Genomic DNA, 26,403 nt, shown 5'->3' with positions numbered 1-26,403 from the left:
CTTCTTCAAACAGAACTATAATAAAGCATCCACACAGGGTGTTACAGCACAGCACTTTGGTGCACACTGCTATTCACACCCCCATAGTCCAAATTGCGGGAGGGCCTAATCTAGACAAGCCCAAAGTCAATTATAACCATCCCTGTTTAAGGTTTGAGAAAATACCAAAATAAATCCACAGGTTAATGCAAATGAAAACACAGGCAGAAATGTGGTATTTTGCCAGTTTAAAAAAAATTCCACATCTTTATTAAACATATAGAAACTCTACTGTTAAACCCTTTGAGCAAGAAGTCCCCACACGTCAGAGTGAGGAAGATTGACATCCTTCCACCCTTGCTAGAAGGGAACTACCAAACATGTGCTTAGAGACTGGCAGGCCTGAGAATGGGCACCAAATCTCATGATGAGAACTTGGTCACAGCATTAGGCAATCCATTATCTTTCCAAGTGATTAGCTTGGGTCCTTCCTGCCTCTCAATGCCAATGGGACAGAAAGACACTTCTCTCCTACTTCTCCTCATGCAGTCTTGCATAATCATCATGAAAATTTGCCAGACCAAAATCTTCTCACTCTTGATGTTGATAATGAAAAATTGATGTTATTTTACTTGCCCACCCAAAATAAATAAAGTAATTAAAATAAAAAACTAGCCCCTGGCAAGAGGGCAATAGCAATCTTGTATAGTTGTTCTAAAGCCTTGAGTAGGCCAAATCAGTTAAACCTCCTTAGACTCCCCATCTCAGCCTGAAAGCTGAAAACAAGACAGGGAAAGAAATTTTCATTGTGACTCCTAGCAAAAGGAAACATGTAACTGACGCGAAAGCCATCTGTGATGGGGCATGCATACCACCCACTAGGAGGAAAGGGTTAATCCCACAATATAGGTGGTGCAAGTCCCGCCCCTTAGACCTGACTGGGCATTCTCCAAATGCTGCACTAGTATAAAGGAGAGAAGCCCAGCTCATTACAGGCTGACTGCTGGGGAAGGAGGACACTCAGGGGAGGCTCCAGCCCAGGAGCCTGCTTCAGCCCCTGACCGTAGGAACCAGAGAGCCTGAGGCCCAGACTGGAGACCAGTTACCCACAGCCAGTCAACAGAAGTCAGAGTCCCAACAAGCTACCTATGCCAAGAAGCTTGGAGACCCCAACAACAAACGGACCCCAGCTTCAGGACTCAGGGGAGGAAGTGGCCGGGGGAGTGGAGTGAGTAGTACCTCGCACCCGAGGAAGGTCAGCGTCTTGCAGTAGGAATCCCGCTGACAGGATGGTGACCATGCTCACGACTGACAGAGCCCTGTCTCGGGACCCAGGAGAGAGGGAGGAGCTGGGTCCCCCTACTCTCCCCCGCCACCATCAACCCTTAGGTGGGGGCCCACTTGTCTGACTCTGGCCCCTAGGCCACACAGCCCTGACCCTAAGGGCAGCTGTACTGACTCTGGCCACTAGGCTGCATGGCCCTGACCACGAAGGCAGCTGAAATGACTCTGGCCCCTAGGCCGCACAGCCCTGAACTCAAGGGCCACAGTACTGAGGCTGGCCACTAGGCCTCACTGCCCTGAACCCAAGGGCTGCCCTTTTGAATCTGACCATTGTGCCTTATCATGATGAGGCCTGAAACAGTTGGGTGGACAGTAACCGTGGTGTCAGCACACCCATCGTCCGCTTCAACAGGAGACAGGGTGGGGATACACTGCCACACCCTGACACATGGTATTTTCCACCCAAACAATGCATGGTTCTCCCTTCAAAATTTGCCAACTGCAACATTAAATTATAGTCCTGTCTTTAAAGAGTGGAAAAAAACCAGAACACACACACAGAACATAAATGCATAAACCTCCATGAAATAATGAAGGCAAAAGGCTGAGATTTCTCTATACTGCCCAGCAGGAAGCAATAGGCAAAACCCTTGCTCCGCAGCAACAGCTCATAGGGCAGGGGTAGTCAATCGGTGGACTGTGGGCCAAATCCGGACCGCCAGATGCTTTTGAACAGACCCTGAAATCTTTTCATTTACTTATTATCATTATTGTTTTTCTTATTATTTTTTTCTCTGGAGTCTGGACCTTGACCAAGAAATTTGGTCCTTGACAAAAAATAATTGACTACCCTTGTCATAGGGTGACTGACGACCGTACTCATCTTTAAAACCTGCTCTGTAACAGACCCACACAAGTGCTAAAATAGCTGCAAGTTGCTGCAGTGGGGGGATGCTATTATCCGTCTGGCCTCTAAACAGCCCCGGAAAGCACATACCAGCTACTGGGCTAGAGTAAAATTGTTATGCTATAGAATATTGATACTTTAAAGCATTTTTAAAAATCAATTCTTTAATACACAGAAACTGCTTTACATGGCTTCTGGAAGTTCTTGGAGAACAAATACTAGCTTTACTTTATCAGGCAGAGTAAGTGAGATTATGTGATTGTGTAATTCCCCATTAGCCAAACTGCCAGGACCAAATTCTGCTCTGTTCCACCCATACAGCCACACTGACATCATAGGGAAGAACCTGGCCCCTAAGTTATATTACAAACTCTCCCCATTCTCCAAATATTATGCAATTCTGAAAAACTGTTCACATGAAATGTTAAATATCTTTAACCATTTGCTCATCTATGTAACAGAGCACAGCTTTAATATTTACTAAAGCTTTGTCAGATGAAGAAATTGCTGAGCATTCTACAGCTATCGTATGATAAAGATAATGAAAGCTTTAATGCATGACTGGAATAATACAAAATATTCTTGAGAACAATCTCATTAGAAACACCAGATCCTGTAGATTATCACAAATTGGTTAGTCATTTTACTGAAATATAAGATATCTTTTTAAAACAATACACAGGTTAAGCTTCAATTCTACCTAAGAATGTCAACAACATTTACATGTAATGACACTAAATAACACACACAGAAAAATTGTTATGTTTTTGAGAGATTAAAAAAAAATTATATTGGGAAGTCTTTTAAAATCAGAGGGAATTAATTATATGTTGTTCCCTCTTGGTAGGCGGGCAAGAAATTATCCTTTTATAATTTATGGAAACATCATTAATAGTAATAACATTCTTCAGAATATTCTCATGCAAATGGCACAGTAGAGAGTTTCCCTGTATCAGACATTCCCATCTTCGCGTCTTCTTACTTGACACCACTTATGGCTGCAACAACCTCCTGATTAACACCTCCAAAGCACCGTCACTCTTTACCTTCAAAAATCTTCCAAACGCCCAACTACTGTGTGACTCATTACCCATCTCCCTATATGTTAGTGTACTGATTTGTATGACTCCGTCACAGGGTAAATGGCCCCTATATTTGAAGTTGGAGCCAGCACCCCTGTGCCACAGCTGGTGCTCCCATTTGGCCAATTAAGAGGGAGATGCAGCACCTAGGTGCTATAAAGGATCAGGGAGAGACCCAGTGAGAAGGACTCCCAGAGAGTCAGAGCAAACTGTTTCAGTCAGGAAGGGCAGGCGAGATCAGAGAACTGGAGGAGTCCCAGAAGAAAGCTGAAGGTAGTTTCTGGGACAAGGCAGGAGAACAGCACAAGCAGTTTGCTGGTTGGCATTCCTGAGAGAGGGCTGAAGACAGGAGGAGCAGCAGAAGGAGTTGCCTGCTGACCCTAAGCCTGAGAGCTGGAACTGAGGGCCAGAAAGGGCTGAAGACAGGAGGAGCAGCAGAGTAGCTTACCCACTGACATCTCCAGGGCCAGAGAGCCAGAACCGTGAGAGTGCCAGGGGGAGTGAAGGATACTCCCAGCAGAGAGGCTGTGGGCACTCCCACTGAGAAGAATGAGACTGTTGGAAGGGCTGAGGTGGCTGTCCTGGAACAAGGACAGGAGAGGACTGAAAGTCTGGGCATGGTTGAATTCACCAGTATGCGGGGCACTGAGGAATGAGAGGTCTTAAGTTTTAATGACGGCTTGCACTGGGATGAGAATTGGACTACATATTTGGGACTCCTCTTGTGGACTATGGTGCTGTAATAAACCAGTCCCAAGGAGGGGTAATATTGAAATAAGAAAGCCAGAAGTGATATTAGGCCACCTGGGAGGGAAAACTGAAGCAGGTGTACCTGTCATGCCATGACCTACCACAGGAGGGTGTTCCAGGCAGGCTGCCCTATGAAACCCTACAATGTAGTAGCATGTGGCTGTGGAGTATAAACCCTTCTGCGGCAAGGAACCTGTTATTTGTTTGGCACCATTACTACCATTATTACATAAAGCAGCTTGTACCCTTATAGCACTAGATAAATAATACAACCATTAACTATATAAGCAATTGTAGTCTAGGTGACTAGTTATGTGAGTAAAGTTATGCATGTGCTGAAGTACTGACAGGATTAGGGCCTAAATAAGGAACATTAAGAGAGAGTCTGGCCCATAGATAAAATGGGATTTGAGGAGGAGAAAGATGTGAAGACTGAAGCAGAGATACGAAAAAAAGAAGTGAGGGCATTACCAATAACTCTTTGAGAAGGGGACATGTGTTAAGTGTCCTTATGGGAGCTTTCATGGTGTCTCAATGTCTTGCAGCATCTCCCAGGATTAGGAGAGAAGGTCTAGGTTGCCTCTCTCTCGGAGTGTGTGGTTTGTTTTTTGGGGTTTTTTTTTCCTGTGTTGAATGTGGCTATCAATTCCAATTTACACCCCATGATGGCAAAGGATAAACAAAGAGTCACTCTACCATCCATTAAAGACTGAAGGACAATGGACCTATCAGTGTCTACATGTTTGGCCCACATTTATTTGACAGAGCAGCCAATTTAATATATAAAATGACACCTTAGACTCAGATTAATTTTCAATTTCTTTTCTTATTTAGAATTTGCATACATTTATTTGTAATGAATGCTCTCACCCAGCCCTTTTGCTTTTAGTTGTTGCTTATTACATTTTTATAAACACTCGGAAGACAGCAGAACAGCTCAATATATAAACTGGTCTACTCACATATATAACACATACCTCAAAACTGACAGGCATGTTGCGCTTCAAGGCAATTTCAAACACTATGCTGATCTCAGATTTGTTTGCATCTTTTTCTTCTTCTGTTTCCTTTCCTGCCTCTCCATTCTGCATCATATAAAACAAGGTAAGCATATTAAAATACTTGCTTTCAAGGAGCAGAAATACAATTTACCCTTCATTCCTCAATGTCTAGAATATATTTCCACCAAAACAATACTGTTGTGAACTGCAATATTTCATAATTTGTTTAACTTTAAAGAGATTGAAATAATTACCGATAAATACTAAAAGTATAAATTACAGACAGAGTTACTATGGGTAGTGATCGATCTATCGGGGATCGATCTAGCACATCTCGTCTAGATGTGATAAGTCAATCCCCGAATCGATGCCTGTACTCCACCTCAGCAGGAGGAGTAAGCAGAGTCGACGGTCAACTTGCTGCTGTGAGGAAGGCCAGGTAAGTCAAACTAAGATGCTTCATCTTCAGCTAAGTGTAGCCCAGGCCTTAGTGGTTTGTTAAAATGTCACATTTATGAAATAACTTAGTCTCTACTCCTTCCAGAGTGAAACTTCTTTTGATGTTCACCTATTAATTACAGTCACTTGTCTGAACAGCCATTACATTTTTTGGCTCTGCAAGTGTTCCTGACTCCCTATAAGTCACATCGTATAACACATTACCCGCCATCCACTTACCTGTAAAATCAACACAAAACGTAGCCATGCCTTATATTAAAGGAACATTTATACATGGTTATAAAGGATAAATAAATAAGCAAGCAAGCAATTTTTACAGACTTTTAAGCTGATTAGAAACACGGTTTATAACAGTCTATAACACACACTATTCATGTCCATAACAAGACTGTTTACAGTTCCAGGGCAGCCTGTGTCTTTGACCTCTCTCTCTTCCCATGGACATCCCTTCCAAGTACCAGGCCCACATCTGTATTTCTCTCAAGGTGGAGTTCTGTGATTTATCCCCACTCTCTGACTGGGCCACTAGATTACAGTACCCATCTACCAACCATATCCTCAGCAGGGCCTGCTGAGTTTTAGCCCCTGCTTAGATTTTCACTCCAGGAGCTCATCACCAGCATGAAAATGCAGTGACAGAGAACAGTTTCTTCCAAACAAAGTATTATTTAATTACCCTTAGGATCATAACAAAATAAAACAAAAGGCCTAACAACATATTATCCTATCTATACCTTAGCCTTTCCTTGCAAGTTCAGAAGGCTCCATTTGTCCCAGGCATTCCCCCATATTGGGTTTGTTGAGGCACGCTGCATCTCTGTAGCTTCTGCCCCTCAGCTCTGTCCGCCAGTCAGTGTTCTCCTGTCTCCTCAGAGACTCAGCTTTTAAAAGTGCTTTCCCACCTGAAAAGCCCCTGAGGTTTGTTTCAGACAAGGATCTTTCCCCATTTCGTGGGTTCTGTTTCTATATCAGTTGAGGTAAACTTTCAAAGATTAACACCTACATTGTCTGTCTGGGCACCAGAAATTAGGGCTGTCCAGAGTCACTGAGTTTGGCTTCTCCAGACCAAAGCTAACTAAAGGCTTATTTAAACAGTGCTTTAATCCATACCAGAAGGGTGTACATTTTAATTCACAATAGCATATCTTGCACTAACTGGCCCATGTGGACCCTGCTGGTGCACAGATTATATATAAATTTAACTACTACTATTTATATATATATAAATACAGATAATACCCACATTCTTCACAATAACTATAAATTATATTAACCACCTTTTATAAACTATTTATACATTTAAACTTATGCATAAGAAACAAACTACTAAAATGTACAGGAATGGAAAGCCTTTATTTATCTCAGCAAATGGTCACAAAAGTCTACAAACAGGGTCCAAACACTCAGCTAGCTTTCCAATTTAAGCTTTGACCCTGAAAATGCTCTTCAATATTTTTAGCAATGGTCTGGAAGAAAACACAAAATCATTGCTGCTAAAGTTTACAGGTGATACAAATATTTAGAGAAAGGGTAAATAATGTCCAGGACTGGTCAGTTCTACAGAGAGATCTGGATCATGTGGTAAGGGGAACTCACTTGAACATCATGTATGTTAGTACAGCTAAATACAAGGTCACACACCTGGAACCAAGAATGCAGGTCACACTTATAGGATAGCAGACTGTATTTTGGAAAGCAGTGACTTAGAAAAGGACTTAGGGGGTCATGGAGGATAATGAACTAAACATGAACTTGCAGCAGGTTGCAGAGGCTAAGAAAACAAATGAACTCCTGGGATATATAATAGGGGAATACTGAATAGAAGTAGGGAGGTGTTGTTACCACTGAAGACTGCATTAGCAAGACCACTACTGGAATGCTGTGTCTAGTTCTGGGGGCCACACTTTAAAATAGACATTGACAAAAAGGGTTCAGAAAAGAGCTACAAGCATGATCCGTGGTTTGGAAAACCTGATTTACAGTGAGAGAAGCCTAATCAATTTGTCTTAACAAAGAGAAGGTTATAAGGTGAGTTAACCACAGTCTGGAACCACCTACATGGGGGGAAGATTTCTGATAGCAGGGAGCTCTTCAAATCTAGCAGTCAAAGGCATAATGAGATCTAATGGATGGAAGCTAAAGCTAAACAAATTCAGACTAGAAATAAAGTGTAATTTATTTTTTACAATGAGGTTACTTAACCACTGGAACAATTTACCTTGGGTGTGATAAAATCTTTTAAATCATGGTTGGATGTCTTTCTAAAAGCTTTGCTCAAGCTCAGACAGAAGTTTTCGGGCTGATGCAGGAATTCCTAGGTAAAATTCTATGGCCTGTGCTCTGTAGGTAATAAAGGTCCCTTCTTCCCCTTAAAATCTCTGAGTTTATGAATATTCTTGCAGGGAGTGCAAATGTAAGCACAGGCTTGGCAAAAGCACAAGTAACATTATGGATTAGGCACAGTCCTCAGCCCTGAGCAGCAGTAAGTCTCAAGCTTCTTCCACATCTTCTTGAATGTAAGGAAGCCAAAGTGCATAAGGGGAAGGTCATGTAGAAATTACGAGAGTTTCTAAAGATTTATGGATTTAAATGTAACCCTCATCATAAGTCTGAAGCTCTCAGCTATGCATTCGCTTCTTAGGCCTCACTTCTGCTAGTTGGCAGGGGTAATTTGGCAGCCACAAAGTAGTTCTTTCATTAGTGCAGGTTCAGATTCCTATACACTTCCTGTCGTGCTCACTGCTGTTCACCTTGTGCTTTCTCCACACTTTGCACAACATAGTACCAAGTCCACAAAATTTATTTTCAGTGCTTTAACATGTCTAAAAGATTTTGTGTGCCTCACATTAACTTAAAAAAAAAACCTCATAATTTGAAAGAAATATTGAGACATCTGCATTAAACAGACACCTGCTTATGAAGGCCAAAGGATGAACAGTACCTATTTATGTATTATTTACTGTGCTCTATACTGTACATAGAGGAATTCATGGTTTCCATCTCAAGGATTTTATAGTCTATGTTAGGCCTACATCACAGTTCAGATGCACAAACACCAGATGGAACTGAGTCATTGGTTTGTATTTGTCACAATTTAGGACAACTGCACCTGTATTTCCCCTCAGTGGTCCAGCAAGGGCACCATTCCCAGGCTTCCAGCTTTCCAGCCGTCACCTCTCTTGGGAGGAGAGGCTCATCCCTCTTCCTTTTGACCAGGATATTTCCAGGCTGCACAGTTCCCCGTCTTCACTGCGTATTTCCCAGCACAGACAGGTTGTCCAAGGTCAACCTGCTTGCTTTCTCTTTAGAGACAGCTGACAGGCGTAATTGCTACAGTTATAGGGTACCACACTGTGACGTTGCACTGTATAATGCTTTATAGAAATATGCTTATGAGTGTAAATATGACATAACTGGAATATGTTTTATGCTAGATATGCCATGTGATGTATCTTTGCAAAGGTTATGTTCTACAGAATGTATTCATCCTATTCAGATGCAAATATCACTTTTATATCTGAAGTTATGAGTGTTGGGTCTATGCTTGTAGTTAAAGCACTTGCTGTAGGAAGCACATAAGGCAGATTTGGTCAACATAGTGTGAAGGGGTTATTCAAGTAATTGGGAGTACTTAGCTAACAATGGAACTTAGGAGATGCCAATCCACATCTAAGCTTTCCTGGGAACATTCAAACTAACATGTAAACAATGGAGTCCCGGCCTACAAAAAGCTGAATCATTCATAGACATGTGACTTGCCCAGGTGACTGAAACTCCATCTTGTGGAGGGGATTTAACACAGGAGAAGAGAGGGGTTTCCACCCACAAGAGAGACTATATAAGCATCTGGAAACCCCTCCATTTTGTCTTCAGCTGGCTCAGAAGATAGCCTCTCCACCCCAAAGAGATGCCTGAAAGAAACTGGAACAAAGGACAGTAACTACAGGGGTGTGAGTGATTGCTGGACCCAGATGAGGAGGAAGTCTAGTCTGTAAAAGAAGCTTACTGGAACATCTCTGAGGGTGAGATTTACCTGCATTTAGTTCTTTACTGTATGAGGCTTAGACTTGCATGTTTTATTTTATTTTGCTTGGTAACTTACTTTGTTCTGTCTGTTATTACTTGAAACTACTTAAATCCTACTTTTTATATTCAGTAAAATCACTTTTTACTTATTAATTAACCTAGAGCAAGTAATTAATTCCTGGGGGAGCAAACAGCTGTGCATATCTCTTTATCAGTGTTATAGAGGGTGAACAATTTATGGGTTTACCCTGTATAAGCTTTATACAGAGTAAAACGGATTTATTTGGGGTTTGGATCCCATTGGGAACTGGGTATCTGGGTGTTGGAGACAGGAGCACTTCTTAAGCTGTTTTCAGTTAAGCCTGCAGCTTTTGGGGGACATGGTTCGGACCTGGGCCTATGTTTGTAGCAGGCTAGTGTGTCTGGCTCACAAAGGCAAGGTACTGAAGTCCCAAGCTGTCAGGGAAAACAGACTCAGAGGAGTCTCAGCACATCAAGTCAGTCCCAAGGGGGTTTCTGTGACCCAACCCGTCACACACACATCACTTCCCCTGCAAGTCTACTTTATTCTTAAGGTAAAAAGCACTACAGAAAAAACATATCTAAAACAATAAAATGACCTACATGTATGTTAATAAGCTTACCAGGGTTCAACCCATCCCTAACATGGATTCTGGCAGGAACAGAACCTTTAGATCCCCACCCAAGGGGGAATTCCTTGTGGTTACCAATTCATCACAGCTGAGCTTCAGCTCTGAACAAGCACCCAGTCCTTCCAACTCTACCCTAGGGACTGGGGCCCTCTTGTGGACCAGGGGTTCTGTCAGTTTGCTGGATCAGAAAGATGACTCTGAGCCAATGTAAAATCAGGTATTTATCCAAAACCCCTTTCTTTGTCTATTAGTTCAGACTGGATTCTCCATATGCATATCTCTTCAGTGGGGTGGCTTCAAAGGGTTGAATACATAGGAAGTTCATTAGCATCCCCCTCCCTACTAGAGAAGGTACATTCAATGCCACAGTAACATATACCCAGTTGTATTTTTAATACAACATATCCCAAAGGTATTAACCTTAATTCAATAAGGTTTAAACTGAGTCAATAAAGTTTATCTTAATTCCATAACGTTTGTACAGGATATTATACAGGACATTGTCTGTTTGTCAGAGTATTTAATTTGCGATGCCCACTACCACTCTACTTGTAGGTAGATCATACTGTGAGGATGATGCAAGAAGTCTCCAGGTATACAAATTACACCAAACCTAAGAAGTATCACTGTTAGTTGTGAAGGGAGATGTTTTATCACTCACATGGCTGCAGAAATTCAGCTCTCAGATGGAAAAGAAACATAATGGCAGAGGAAAATAATTTTTGCTTATAATAAAACAAGTTAAAATGAGCAAAAATTCATTTTAGAACTTGAGGTCCTTGTACAAGCCCTTCCAGATGCTACTTATGCAGCTGACAGATTTGTCTTCACATTATAAAATAACATTCCCATTTTCGTTCTTGAGCACAGCTCCTTCAGCACACCTGCACAGGACTCCCAATGGTCAAGTTCTATCTATCTGAGTAAGTTTATGGTGCCCATTTCCATAGTATCTGATCACCACAGTCTTTAATGTATTATCCTCCCAACACCCCCTATGAGCTAAAGAAGTAACATTTAGCCTCATTTAAAGATGGGGTATTGATGTACAGAGAGGCTAAGTGATGTACCAGAAGTCCACAGGAAGTCTATGGCAGAGAAGGGACCTGACTCCAGGTCTCCCAAGTCCTAGGCTAGTGCCCTAACCACTAGACCACCCTTTCTCTCTTAGATTTTAGATACTTCACTAATGGACACTCAGTTTCATTTTACATCAAAGTTCCCTGAACTCTCGTGGGGAAAAAGTTATTTTTTTCCAAACCTCTTGACTGCTGAAGATAGTTGGGGTATATATTCAATCAAGCCAACGCCTGGCCTCCCTGTTCATTGCGCTGCAAAAGTAAAATGCAGGTTCAAATCTATGTAGCTGTACCTCTAACTACTTGATTTGTGCTCACAGGTCTATTGTGAGTTCAAACTGCATCCCCAAAAGGGAAGCTGCCCTTCTGAAAATGCATTCCTTCCTGTCTAACTGGAGAGTTGGAGAACTTTAAATGTCTGCTTTGTGGTAAGAAAATGATGAGGTTTCCCTTACTAAGTTAGATCTGGAAAGACACAGAACAATGTGGACAGCCCAACAGAAGTTGCAGTTAAGAATCTCAGATTTGTACAACCACAGCTTATCCTTTGGAAGCCTGGATATCCTGAGGGACCTGATAAAATGCTGTTATATTCTTGTGACTGGGACATACAGTTTAATCTGAGATCCTATTGCTTTTGTTGGGTAAATAAATAACTTTTCCAGTTTCACATACATAGACCATGAAGAAATGAGCATCTAAACAGAACTACCCATATAATTTATTTCCCACAACTACTAATTAGTATATATACTTGGATGATAGCAGTTTACTTTGTGGGACATCAGAAACTAAATGATGTTAACAAATATAATCGCTGGCAAGTGAAGAATAAGCAACATTTTCCTGTACTCATTAATGGACATCTTGAATTCAAGGACCCTTCCTGAAAAAATATAATACTAAAAAACAAACACAGTATAGAACTAAAAAGTATGTCTCTCTAGTCAAACTTCACAGCTTGGGTTTTTTAAGACCGCATCCAGGCCTTCGGAAAACATAACTGAAGTGATATTTTCCTACGATCTTTTAAATTCTCTTAAATTCTCTTTCTTTTTTAAAGACTCCTAACCAATCCTCTTGAACGACTTGAAGTAAATAATATTCTTCCTGATCCAGAAAAGGAATGATGGCATAACTAACGAGGGTTAGTAAAATTTTCTCTCACCCACAATGACGACTATTAAGGTATAGTTTGGGAAGAGAAAGAGGAATAAAAGTTGCATAATTGTTCTTTTTAATAAACAGAATTATTTCACATTTAAATGGTAGCTTAAAACAAAAAAACTCCAGGTATTTTTAGTTATTTTTTTTAGATTATTGCTCTGCACAGGATCTCAATAGGTATTGTCCAAAAGGGAGTGCACTGAGGGCATTTTAGTGTCTTCCAAGTATGTGTGTTCTGGCTCAAGTCACTTGGCAAGTTTGTTGTTATAAACCTTTTCATTTGCAAAGCTACCTGTGAGACAGTTCTAATTATTTATTTTGCTTAAATATTTTTTTAAAATGTGTTGGAATATTTTCATTTCTAAAGCAACGCAAATACTGATCCTTACAAATGCAACACTGAAGAAAGCTAATGAACCATGCAGGGACTAACAGGCTGAAAGCCTAAAACCATCTGACAGCTGTTCGATAGCCTATTTAAAGTGAGTCGGTGATCTCAGTGAGGTTCCTCATGCACAAACATTCACTTCAAAAAATACACATCACCATTTGGCTTTTATTCTGAAAAATATCAGAATACATTATTAACTTCTTGGGACAGGGACCAGTCTTTTTCATAGTCTGTAGAACACATTCATGGCACTATGTACATTTATTAATAATAATTCATTCTCAGAGGTCATGGATTAAATAGGTATTTGATGCACTTTTGGGGATGACCACAAAGCTTTCTATTTTGCTTCTTAACAACTCTTGACAATCTTTCCATTTTACCTTAGAAGAATTATACGTTGTCACAACTTAAGTCTATTCAATAGTTTGTTCCTTACCACTTCCTTCAGCAATAGGCACGTGGAGCTAGATAAACTGACTTTTGACAATAATCACCTGCTTTCTAAATTGATCAGCTGCTACCACATTTACTATGGTTATTAGGAAAAACAACCAGCTAGTGAATTCAACACTATGAAAATTGAAAACTGAAAAATAAGCTGTGAGAGTAAGCTTAATAGAACCATGTTACCAGAGTCCATTTCCCAGAAGTTTGTGGATTCTAGGAAACCAAGCCCACAATTGAATCCACCCACTAGCTATCTCTCTCTCTCCAAACACCAATGACTACACTTATTCCCCTTCTCCTCTCAGCTTCTAGACTTTAAAACTTTTAGTGTTTCAGAAGGTATAACAAGAACCTTCCTATTCTCATCACTTGCTTTTTAACCTGTTATTTTAAAACAGGTTTCATTCAGATTGAAATTACATCCTGTTTCTAGTATTTTTTAAAAAAAGTAAAATATGTTCTGTGCATGTAAACACTTCTGTGAGAGACAGAGAGAGAATGAGAATTCTGGAAAAAATCCACTAAGCTGTGTTTTTCCACAACCTTTTAATGACATAAGCATCCAAATGTGGGATTTGAGTACCAAAGTTTGACAACGAGGCTCAGTAAGTTTTTAAATCACAAACCTGAGGTAATTTTTCTGGGATAGGTTCATTCTGGAGAGCTTGAAGAGCCTTCATCGCAGCATTGTGTCTAGCAGCTTGACGAGTCTTTCCTTCACCAAAAAACTCACTGTTACCAACAGTCAATTGGACATAAAAAATCTTAGGCACTGGGCAGTGATACCTATGAAGTAATAAAGAACAAGTTCATTCCTTGTTATGGGTTAAAACACACAATACAATTTATGAAAATAGCATGTGATTTTTATTTACAGTACAGTAATAACTAAAATGGACAATACACGTTTTTGGTCACAGTAAAGGATATATGAGAAAATATATTATGCATTTCTCAGCCAGCCCACCAGCAATCCTGTTTGCAATTCAAACAAGTATTATCTATAACTTTAACTAAATACTTAAATGGACCTGTGACAAGGTGTACTGTCCCCTTAAGGCAGGTCACATGCCCCATACTGCCCTGTTTCTGGCTTCAGCCCAGAGAAATGCTGGGAGCAGTAGTAGTTTGGGCTGATGAGAGTTGGAGACTCCAGTGCAAGGTGTGGTGGGCTACATAAAAGTAGCTCCCTTCCTTCACAAAGGTAGAGATATGGAAGGAGCAGAATAATTGGGTGTATCCAATAGGGGCCCTGGAAGGTGCATGGGTAGCTGCAGGTATTGGAGAAGTTATAGAGAGAGCTGGAAGGCTGGAAAAGAAAACTTGGGAAGGGACCATTGACACTGAGTCTGCTTGGTACGGAGATCACAGAGAAGGTGAAGAAATCTAAGAAGTGAAGGAACAGGTCATAGGTAAGGAGGCATGAAGAGGTTGGGATTTGGACAGGGAACCTCTTTTTGGAGCTCAAGATCAGAGTTTCTTGCAGAGGGTGGGAAGAACCTCTGCTCCATTACCGTAGTATCTGAGTGCTTCCCATGTACTAAAGCTAGAAATAATAAGCACTCTCTCTTTCTTCCTGTTCAGCCTGTAGGAGAATTAGCTTACTTGGTTCACAGTGTTTGTTTGTGGGTGTATATGGATGTGTTTGAGAAGATATTGCGGGAAAACGAAGATGAAGTAAATGAAATGTTCTAGTATGTATCGTATCCCAAACTTTCCCACTGTTGTACCTTTATTCACACTTCTATATTCAGAGCTGAGAAGGAAAAAGATTACTGTTGGTGTTCAGATAGTACAGAGATAAGTGCCAGTATAAGAACACAAATAGCTAAATGGATGAATAGATCTGCAGGCTCTACAGGAATGAGGCTAGAGATAGGGAAAAGTTCTGTTGAGTCCAATGATTCAGGACATTAGATGAAGAGAATTAAACAGCTCTTAGTCTTCTTCTAAAACTCTGAACATTCCTTTCATGAAAAGATTAACATATCAGAATTAATTTATGTGCTGAGTATACGACACTTTTAAATAGTTGACTGAGAAGGTGAAATAGTTTGGCCACAACACAGGCACATCACAACAAAGTGAATGTAATTCAAAACCAGGATGAACTACTTTCTTTTTTTCCCTTCTCTTATCTCTCTTAAAATACACAGTAACCTAATAGCCATGTGAGAATTATAGCCAACCCTTATTAAGATATGTTCTCCCTTTTTTTTAATCTCCGTCTATACTGACTTATCAAGATGATGATTCTATCTGTGTCAAGATTTTTGGATTTCTCTATGATAATTAAACAAAAGGTTGGTTGAAGTCTCTTTGAGGTGTGTCTGAACCAACACCCAAATCTCAATCTTCCTGAGCTTTGTGGTTAGTTCTAATATATCTATAATGTGCAGAACCAAAACGCTAGATCCAAATATGCCCAACATTTTACATCTCAGGCTCATCTCCAATTGTAGTACACTTTGGGGAATGCTAATTTATTTTTATTGTTGTCAGAAGGTGCCTGTTTTCTCCAATGCATGATTTACACTTTCACGTAGGTGTTGGGACCTATTAGGGTTTAGTACTGCTATTGTTCGTTTAATATTTTGTCTTATTTTTCCTCATGGATTGGAACTCCCTCACATACTAGCCCAACTAAACTTTTTTGGGGGGGTGGGAAGGGGAACCAATGATATCCGTAATCAATTATTATTAAAATGATCATTCTATATTTTTAAAAAAGAAATGAGACAGGACAAGTAAAATCTTAGACACAAAAAATACTACAACTACCTGTTCGATATTACATGAACAATTTTCTGTTGTTCAATTTATTTTATTCAGTAGATAATATTGTTTTTAGGAAATATTTAAAAAAATAATGTAACCTAACATACTGCATCTTACCTATCCAAAGTGTGCATCTATGAGAATTGCCAATGACCAGTGGAAAAAATAAGGCAATACCCCACAAACCTCCCTCACAGTTGGTATAGTGTTTCTGGCAGTGGATCTGCCCATGTGATTGCTTTAATGGTGTTTGAATGATGTACAGTTCAACATAAGGGGAACATGCAATTCAGAGCAGTAGTTTCCTGACTCCTCACCCCACTGCTGGGCAATACCCTTTGTCTCCCACACTTCCCTTCAAACTAGGAGTTAGTGTGGCAGAAAAACATACCACACAGCTGCCTTACAGATCACATACTCTTCCATGACCCCTTTTATGCACAATTAAAATGATTTCACTCCCCTACATGCCACACAACAGTGGGGCGCATATGATCCTTAGTTCGCTTTGTAGACTCAGGTCCCACAAAATGCCCTTTAAAAAAAAATGGTGTGTTTAGGGAGCGATTTATGAAATAATGGAGAAAATTGATATTCAGCCTGGGGCTCTAGAGCCTCGTGCAGCTCTTTAGCATTGGCAAAGTGATTAATTTTTACATGGTTTTGATTAATATCCTCTTACTCTGCTTGGTCTCAAGCAGAATGAGCAGAGCACTGATAACATGAACACTGCCAGAAACATGTCAAGCAGCACATGAAACCCTAAAGAACTGGATTAAAGCTGCCAGGCCTCTACACAGCCTAGAAAAGGGTGAGTAGAGAGAGAGGAGAAACACTCCAAATTTCCAGCAAGCAGGCAAGATGGGGGAAGAGAGAAAGAGACAGGGGAGGAGGACAAATTGTGTCAGAGTCACCAAGAGTCTTAAAATAATCATGACACAACAGCCTTAAGGTGCACTGTGATGTTTATATTGTCTTTAACATGTGATGGTGCTGCATTACAAACAGAATCACAAAGCCAATGGCACAAAGTAACATTAAGAAGTTGTGCCGAAAGATGTTGTGGCTCTCCACTCTGTTCACAAAGAAGAAAGATTCCCCTGCACTTCAAGTCTGAATAATCTTGTTATGAAGGACAGAAAAACAATGATTTGGGGTTTTTTGCATCACCACAACGATAACTAACAGGTGTATTGACAGGTCTTCTGCAGTTTCCACGGTATGCATCCGATGAAGTGAGCTGTAGGTCACGAAAGCTTATGCTCAAATAAATTGGTTAGTCTCTAAGGTGCCACAAGTACTCCTTTTCTTTTAACAGGTGTATATTTTCTGTTCTCAAGCTGTGCTCCGTGGAGTACTCCCAGGCACTCCATGGATCTGCTTCTGTCACAGTGATGAAGCAGTCAGTCTTCAGACAAAAAGAAAAGGAGGACTTATGGCACCTTAGAAACTAACAAATTTATTTGAGCATAAACTTTCGTGAGCTACAGCTCACTTCATCGGATGCATTCAGTGGAAAATACAGTGGGGAGATTTATATACGCAGAGAACATGAAACAATGGAAGTTACCATACACACTGTAAGGAGAGTGATCACTTAAGGTGAGCTATTACCAGCAGGAGAACGGAGAGGAAAAAAAACTTTTGTAGTGATAATCAAGTGGGCCATTACCTTCAGCCCCCAACTAAAACCTCTCCAACGCATCATCAAGGATCTACAACCTATCCTGAAGGACGACCCATCACTCTCACAGATCTTGGGAAACAGGCCAGTCCTTGCTTACAGACAGCCCCCCAAACTGAAGCAGATACTCACCAGCAACCACACACCACACAACAGAACCACTAACCCAGGAACCTATCCTTGCAACAAAACCCGTTGCCAACTGTGTCCACATATCTATTCAGGGGACACCATCATACGGCCTAATCACATCAGCCACACTATCAGAGGCTCGTTCACCTGCACATCTACCAATGTGACATATGCCATCATGTGCCAGCAATGCCACTCTGCCATGTACATTGGTCAAACTGGACAGTCTCTACGTAAAAGAATAAATGGACACAAATCTGATGTCAAGAATTAGAACATTCAAAAACCAGTTGGAGAACACTTCAATCTCTTTGGTCACTTGAATACAGACCTAAAAGTGGCAATTCTTCAACAAAAAAACTTCAAAAACAGACTCCAATGAGAGACTTCTGAATTGGAATTAATTTGCAAACTGGATACAATTAACTTAGGCTTGAATACAGTGGATGGGTCATTACACAAAGTAAAACTATTTCCCCATGTTTATTCCCCGCTCTCCCCCCACTGTTCCTCAGACATTCTTGTCAACTGCTGGAAATGGCCCACCTTGATTATCACTACAAAAGGTTTCTCTCCCCCCCACCCCCGCTCTCCTGCTGGTAATAGCTCACCTTAAGTGATCACTCTCCTTAAAGTGTGTATGGTAACACCCATTGTTTCATGTTCACTATGTATATAAATCTCCCCACTGTATTTTCCATTGAAAGCATCCGATGAAGTGAACTGTAGCTCACGAAAGTTTATGCTCAAATAAATTTGTTAGTCTCTAAGGTGCCACAAGTACTCCTTTTCTTTTTGTGAATACAGACTAACATGGCTGCTACTCTGAAACCAGTCTTCAGACAGTAACACTTCCTATTAGATTTCAAAAGACAAGGTGGGTGAGATAATATCTTCTGTTGGCAAGAGAGAGATCTTCTGAGGAAATGTACTCAGAGTTTCAGCTAAATACAAGGTGGAACAGATTGTTTAGCATAAGTAGTTAACACATAGTTCAAGGGACCATTCAAGGTGAATTGGCCTGTCAACACCTCTCCAGTCACAGGAGGGTGGGAAGGGTTGTCACTATGCTCTCAAATGAATTCATACAGAAAAATGATAAAAGACAAAAAACCCATATCACCTGTGGGTGACCACTTTTCACAATGCGACCGCTCTATACCTGGCCTCTCAGACCTCATCCTCAAAGGAAACCTGCACAACACTTTCAAAAGATGAGCCAGGGAGCTATGGGCAGCAAGTAGCATAGGCAGGGGAAGGTGGTACCTCCCCAAACAGCCTGGCGTGGCCCCACCCATGCTCCGCCTTCAAGCCCCCTCCTGCCTGCTTCTAGTTCCCTTCTCGCTCTTCTGTGGCTGAGAGGCAGGCAGGCTGGGGCTGGTGTGCATAAGGCCCGGGTCTGAGACCGCCTCACCACCCCTCCGCTGGGACCACACCACCTGCCCGGTGCGTTAGGGCTGGGGGCGCACCGGGGGTCCAGCAGCTGTGGGGGAGGAGAGATGTGCTCTGGTCTCCAGCGGGGGAGGGAGCGTGGAAAGGGAGGGGCAGGGCCTCAGCCAGAGTGAGAGGGGCCAAGGGCTAACCTCCCCCAACGACGCGTTCACCTGCCGCCCATGCTGTGGGCTTAAATTCAGAACTTTTCTGGATACTAAAAATCATTGCCTGAATAGACACACTGGATTCATGGCTTATTACAACAATCTATAATCCACTTAATTCCCAACTCCCCTCTTTTTTGTTTTCCCCCTTATGACTGGACAGGTGTTATGCTAAACAATTTGTTCCACTTTGTATTTAGCTGTGACGTTCTGGGTATGTCTACTCAACAATTAAACACCTGTGGCTAGGCCATGTCAGCTGACTCAGGCTGGCTCATATGTCCAAAGTGGGAGGTTCCCAGGGCTCAGGCTGGAGCCCGAGCCCGAGCCCAACCCCAACCGTCTACAGCACAATTTTACAGTCCCGTAGCCCAAGCACCACAAGTCTGAGACAGCTGATATGAGCCAGCCACAGGTGTTTAATTGCTGTGTAGACATACTCTCTGAGTACATTTCCCAGACCTGCAGAAGAGCTCTGTATAAGCTTGAAAACTGGTCTCTCTCACCAACAGAAGCTGGTCCAGTAAAAGATATTACCTCACCCACCTTGTCTCTCTAAAACCAGGAGACTAAAACTATACATCTCTACAGCAACACTACATATTAGACTTCAAATCCAGATTTTTTGGGTTTCTGGAGGCTTTTTCAACTAGCTAAACTTAAAAGAATAAGCACCTATCTGTGTTCTGCATGGCTGCTTCCTATTCCCTTAGTCAAGTTTTTCTTCCGTGAAAATTCATCCCTAATCAGATTTCCAAACACAAAGTGTATGACACAGAACCAAATTACAAAGTGACCCGCAGAGAACATCAGCGGCTTCTGATAACACTGGGAGATTCAGCACTGAAAACAAGTTCTATATGCACTGAGAAGACATAAGTATGATAGAAACAGAATGAAAGCACTTCACCAAGCAGCCACATATTAAATCAAGTTATTTTCATCTTTGTCTCCTTGATGCTATCCTAATATTACCTTTATGAATAATTAAGAACCAAAAGGAATGTGCTTATGATACAAGGAAATGAGAGGTTTGGTATCCGTGAGACAATCTCTAGTTTAAGTGGACTGCAACCTAAAAACATTTGACTACTACTGTTCTAATAGATTTGGTAAGTCCTACCAGCCCATCAGGGCACGAAGCTGCAGATAACGTACTGAAAAGCAGATTTTCTTTATTCTCTGTAAGTTTAATAGAATCAGAAAGGCCCTCCCCAGAAGAGAAGGCTAATTTGTAGCTGACTCCACTGGTATCACTTAAGAATGGACAACCTGATATTGGAAATTTGCTCCTTAGCTGTGACCCCGTATGCCAAGTTTCAGCAATGAACAAATGTTTACAGCTAGTTATAAACCCTGAAAATAGGGGTTCATAATAGAAATGCTGACAGACTCTTAACTAAGTTGGTGTGAGCGGGCGCCAGCATAACTAAATAAATCACCAAGGTCTGTTGACAATTACAAAACTCATTTTGGTTTGCCACAGAGACAAACAAAATTTCTGTTCATTATAATTTTACTGGAATATGATGTCATAACATATAAGCATACTGAAACAATCTGGTGCTCTTCTGGCCAAAATATTAATTGCATACTGAAGAGCCCTTGGGGCCTCTTCCTTTTTGGCCATCAAATCCACATACACAAAAACAAATAAAGTATTAGTATATGTTGATATTACAGCATAATACATTTTGCATTTCCTGTATTTTTGTAAAAAGAAAAGGAGTACTTGTGGCACCTTAGAGACTAACCAATTTATTTGAGCATAAGCTTTCGTGAGCTACAGCTCACTTCATCGGGTGCATACTGTGGAAACTGCAGAAGACATTATATACACAGAGACCATGAAACAATACCTCCTCCCACCCCACTCTCCTGCTGGTAATAGCTTATCTAAAATGATCATTCTCCTTACAATGTGTATGATAATCAAGTTGGGCCATTTCCAGCACAAATCCAGGTTTTCTCACCCTCTGCCCCCCCCCCCACACACACACACACAAACTCACTCTCCTGCTGGTAATAGCCCATCCAAAGTGACCACTCTCTTTACAATGTGTATGATAATCAAGGTGGGCCGTTTCCAGCACAAATGGCCCACCTTGATTATCATACACATTGTAAAGAGAGTGGTCACTTTGGATGGGCTGTTACCAGCAGGAGAGTGAGTTTGTGTGTGGGGGTGGGGGGGCAGAGGGTGAGAAAACCTGGATTTGTGCTGGAAATGGCCCACCTTGATTATCATACACATTGTAAGGAGAGTGATCATTTTAGATAAGCTATTACCAGCAGGAGAGTGGGGTGGGAGGAGGTATTGTTTCATGGTCTCTGTGTATATAATGTCTTCTGCAGTTTCCACAGTATGCATCCGATGACGTGAGCTGTAGCTCACGAAAGCTTATGCTCAAATAAATTGGTTAGTCTCTAAGGTACCACAAGTACTCCTTTTCTTTTTGCGAATATAGACTAACATGGCTGTTACTCTGAAACCTGTATTTTTGTGGATTTCCAATGGCATAAATGTTTCAGAAATGCTAAATTTCTTCACATTATCATTGTAAAAAATAAGTGCAATCTGAAGCTCAATGAGATTGGGAAGTCTGCTTAGATTTATTCCCCATTTGACTAAGCAGTGATCCCTGCAATATTTCTTCCAGACACTTTTCCAACTCCTTTTAAAAACTACTTATGCTATGTCTTCTTCTTGCTTCCCTTAATCATTCATCCTATTGTAATTCTGTGTAAACAACTTCTGCCAACACTGTCCAACTCTTCCTTAGGTTCCTTGTTCTTGTATTTCACATCCTTATTCTAGCATCTCTCCTCTCTATACCTACCAAAAATATATATGGCTCAATTATGTTCTCTCAATCTTAATGGCTAATATGTTCTCTTCCTCCTATGTAAAGAGAAAGAAATAAGCCCTATTACCACTCAGCTCCAGAAGAGCAGGGGTAAGTGGCATACTCTTCCCCACTCCATATGACTAGATATAGAAACAAAGGATAGTGGCCAGCAGGTAGGGCCACTTAAGCATGTGGAAATCCAGAAACTTATAGGAAATCAATTCTGCAGATCGGAGTTGCCCATTGCTAGGGCCTTTCCCTCCAGGCTTCTCTCTAGCCTCTCCTTCCCTGTGTCCACATAGCCAAGCTGGTAGCCATTCTGACATTTGCTGCCCAGCCTACGGTTACATTCTGTAACCCTTACAAATGCGAGAATAGAGTGTCACAGAGCATTCAGGGGAGTTAGAGCCACATTAACTGAACAGAATTTTTTCTCCATAACATTTGAAGTTCCTCTGGGGAGCAAGTTGCTTAGTGCAGCTGTTCTGTGGCCATGCCCCATTTTTCTAAGCAACCCGTTAGCCACATGGATCTCTTGCAGATGTGAGCAAAGAAGGATAGCATCCAGTGTAACCACATTCCTCTCTTCACAGCCCTCCTTATGGTTATTTCCACAGGTTTACTCCCACACATGGGAGCAAAGGGGCCCTCTTTTCCAAATACAGACCTATTCTGTTTAACTTCATTAGAGAATTAAAATCCACTAACTCTGGCATCAATCTGGTTGTCCTCTTCTGGATGATCTCTCTATTTCTACAATATCATTTTTACAGTAAAGCGAGGAAGACACTGCACTATATTTCACATATAGCCTTGCTCATCCATTACTGAGTAGAAAGATAATTCCCTGAAATTCACATTCAATAGTTTTATTTATATGGCACAGAACTGTTTTCTCTTTTCCTAATGTTGATTTCCCCTACACAACATACACAGAATTACAGAACTATATGAATCATCTCTACTCATCCCAGATTACGCTCCCCTTTCAAGCACATTCAACTTTCAAGGCCAGACTGAAAATTAAAACTTTAAGAATTTATAATCACCAGTATATTATCAATTCTGGTTTTTTTTTCTAGTTCTTCTACCATAACCAGCCTGTGAAATCTGTATTTTGATCTGCTCCTGGGAAATCCACAACGGAATACCTATGCCAAAAATTAAAAACCATAATTGTGATGCTAAAGTATGTGAACATATAGAGATTTAAAGTTACCTTAATTGAGCTTTCAAAATAGGTAGAAAACACGACACAAGACCCTTCAAATTTTCAGAAGCTTGGAAAAAATCTCATCACCTGAGTATGCAGAAATTATTAAGGAAACACTAAGTATTTTTATAATCAAAGTCTGCACAGAATATGCATTTCAAAAACTGCCCTCAAATATTTGTTACCCACAGTGTAAGTACCCACTTGACCTGACTCTGTGTCTCAGGTTTTCAAAAACTGGCTTCTGGTTTTCCAGTCACAAATCTGCACCTTCAAAACTCTGCACCCATATTCCTATGTTTGCAGTGAACTGGAGGTCAAATATTAGCTTTTAGGCATCTAACTAATTCCATCATTTGCACTCACAAATCTGGGAGACAATTAATAAGGGCAAATCAGGTAATTTGACATCTAACTACCAATAGTTGGTGTCTGCTGTTAACTGTGTGCACAAAACTGTTGGCACAGGCCAGAACCCCAGCTGGTGTATCCAGGTGTAATTCCACTTACTGCAGTAGAGCTAAACTGATTTACAGCAGCTGAGGATCTGGCTGATATTTTTGATGGGCACAATCTGCACTTGCCAAAAGGAAAAAAGCTGAAAGTTTATGTCCCTTAACTATGAATTGTGTTAAAAGCAAACCAAACAATTTTCTGAAAATTAGATAATTATTTAATTGCTATACCAGAATAAAATGAATATATAATTTATATCACACTTTTCCAATGAGGAAAAGCTAGGGAATAAACAAATGAGGCATTATTTAGAGTGGAATCTTTCAAGTGATGTTGGGTAACAAGTAGACAACAATATTATCATGCACATATAACAAATTGTGTGATACGCATACAGGACTGAAATGGAATTTTAATACCGCATATTGCCATTCACCATTTCTCTGATAGCAAAGATAAAATATTACATAATCAATGAGCAAAGGCCAACTGGCTCATCAGAGCTGTCACCAGGACCAACAGAAAATCATTGACAGTAAGAGCTGAATACTTTAAAAACTACAGATTACGTTAACGGGTAATACAATGTTCATGTTGTGCCAATTTCCTTGCACTGGCTATTCACTGTTCATTTTTCATTTCATTCAGCTCCAGAAGCTGATTCAGCACATTCAGAAACTGAATGCATGCCTAACTCAGAAACTGCACTTTTCAAAGTGGCAGTAATGGCTCCATGCCAGCCTGGATACTATTTAAAAAAACACAGAAAAATAGAGCAAGTAGGAGGCGATGGAGGAGATGAAAAAGGAACGAGATGAAGTAAAAAGGAAGGGAACAAGGGAAAACGAATTATGAAAGAGAGCTTCTGATGCACTGATGAAAGAGTGGCATATAAGCTGAATACTTAAAACAAAATATAGGCATTCCCTATTTAAAAGTTACCAATCCTCCCACCCCACCCCACATTCTCCTCATCTAACCTTGGTTTTATTCTAATAGTTGATTGGGAATCTTCCTGTTTTATGTCCCAATACTTTCCTGTCACTTTTGAGTTTCCTTCAAACTTGTTACATATTTTTCTCCTTACTTTCTCTTTTATGCTTGTCTCACTGCAAGCTTCAGTTGCTTTTTCTGAAAAGGCCCCACCTGCACTAAAATTATAACCGAGGCAGGGGAACACAGACAATAGAATTGTCCCTTCAACAGTTACAAACAGTTAAAAGTTGTAAGTGTGTCCCCATAAGAAGGCTAATACCTTGGACACTCCCAGGCAGGAATCCCCACTACCCACATCACAGATACTAAGGATAGCTGCTCAGTCTCTCCTGCCATGCAGAGAAAACACCCAATAGCTAGGGCAGGAGGCAACACATCTTTACAGTCCCAACACCCAAAACTATTTAGGAACTGCTACTCCCCATAGGGAAGGATACTTGTGCTGAGAGAAGTGGTATGTGTCCAGATGTGTTGAGAGGAAGCTAGAAGAGTTGCTGAGGTCATTTTGTGAAGTACGAAGGAGGAGGAGAATGCACTGTATGATGGAGAGTTGTGAGCAAGAAGCAGTTTGACTAGGAAGGGGAATTTAGCAGATTAAGGGTCAAATTCTCAACTGCATGCAGCTCACTTAACACAGCTGAGGTGAGAGGCAAAAGCGGTTCTAAACTACCTTTCCATCACCCCGAGTCCTGGGGGCAGTCAGGGACTAAATTAGCCCGTCTCAAATGTGAGCAGCCACAGACCTGGTCTAATTTACACCATCTGGAACAGTCCCTTAGGGACAATTCTGCAGATTCACTCTATACATGCCTCCTCCTGTTCCTGACATGGCTTCTCCCTGTCCCTTATGCCAGATGGGATAATCTTTAGCTACCTGTCTAATGTAGAGAGAAGGGGACCTGGCTTTAACTGTGCTATTTTACCACCCACAGTGTGTTACAATCAATGAGTGTGGGAGTGCTGGAAGAAACTGGCAAGCAGTTATGTTGAAGTGTGAGAACTGAAGTGGGGAGAGGAGGCTAGAGAGGACAAAGTTGCAGTAGTAAAGGCAGGAGATGATCAGAGCATAGACTAAGGTTTTACGGAAAAGAACCAACAGAAATTAGCAATGGCAATATGAGGGAAAGAATTGAGAGAGAGAGAGAAGAACAAGGTTGCCTGTCTGGTTCCTGCTCTGGTGTTTATTTGAGCGTATTGCCTTAGTTTACTTTTGTTAAGATGCTTATAAACCAGAGGCACCTAGAAATTAAAAATTATTTTAAAATAATTTTTGCATGAGATTTCAAAATGCAGGACTCCTCTTCCATTGAAAGAAATTCATTAATGTGAACAGGCACTGACGTTACGAAATTCTGCCTCTAAAACCATTTTTACTAACAATAAATGTTTATTTCTATGGATCTGAAAGGGAAGAATGAGAGCGAGCGAGAGATAACTTGAAGAATAAGTATTTCTGCAAGGGCACAGAA

The 26,403-nt window shown here is 40.9% G+C and overlaps 1 protein-coding gene across 12 annotated transcripts in view; it reads right to left on the bottom strand.

Annotated features, from left to right (window-relative positions):
* STAU2 (staufen double-stranded RNA binding protein 2) overlaps positions 1-26,403 on the bottom strand; it is a 225,879-nt gene that overhangs the window by 154,617 nt on the left and 44,859 nt on the right. For all 12 annotated transcript variants that reach the window (XM_077810128.1, XM_077810129.1, XM_077810130.1 and 9 more), the window contains 2 exons: positions 13,855-14,014; positions 4,980-5,087 (listed from right to left, as the gene is read on the bottom strand). In XM_077810128.1, the coding sequence (XP_077666254.1) occupies positions 4,980-5,087; positions 13,855-14,014 (268 nt within the window). The remainder of the gene's footprint in view (positions 1-4,979; positions 5,088-13,854; positions 14,015-26,403) is intronic.

Source organism: Eretmochelys imbricata, chromosome 2 (assembly GCF_965152235.1).
Source record: "Eretmochelys imbricata isolate rEreImb1 chromosome 2, rEreImb1.hap1, whole genome shotgun sequence".
Classification (NCBI taxonomy): Eukaryota; Metazoa; Chordata; order Testudines; family Cheloniidae; genus Eretmochelys; species Eretmochelys imbricata.
Note: the sequence above shows the minus strand (reverse complement) of the source record. Positions and strands in the feature narration are given on the sequence as shown.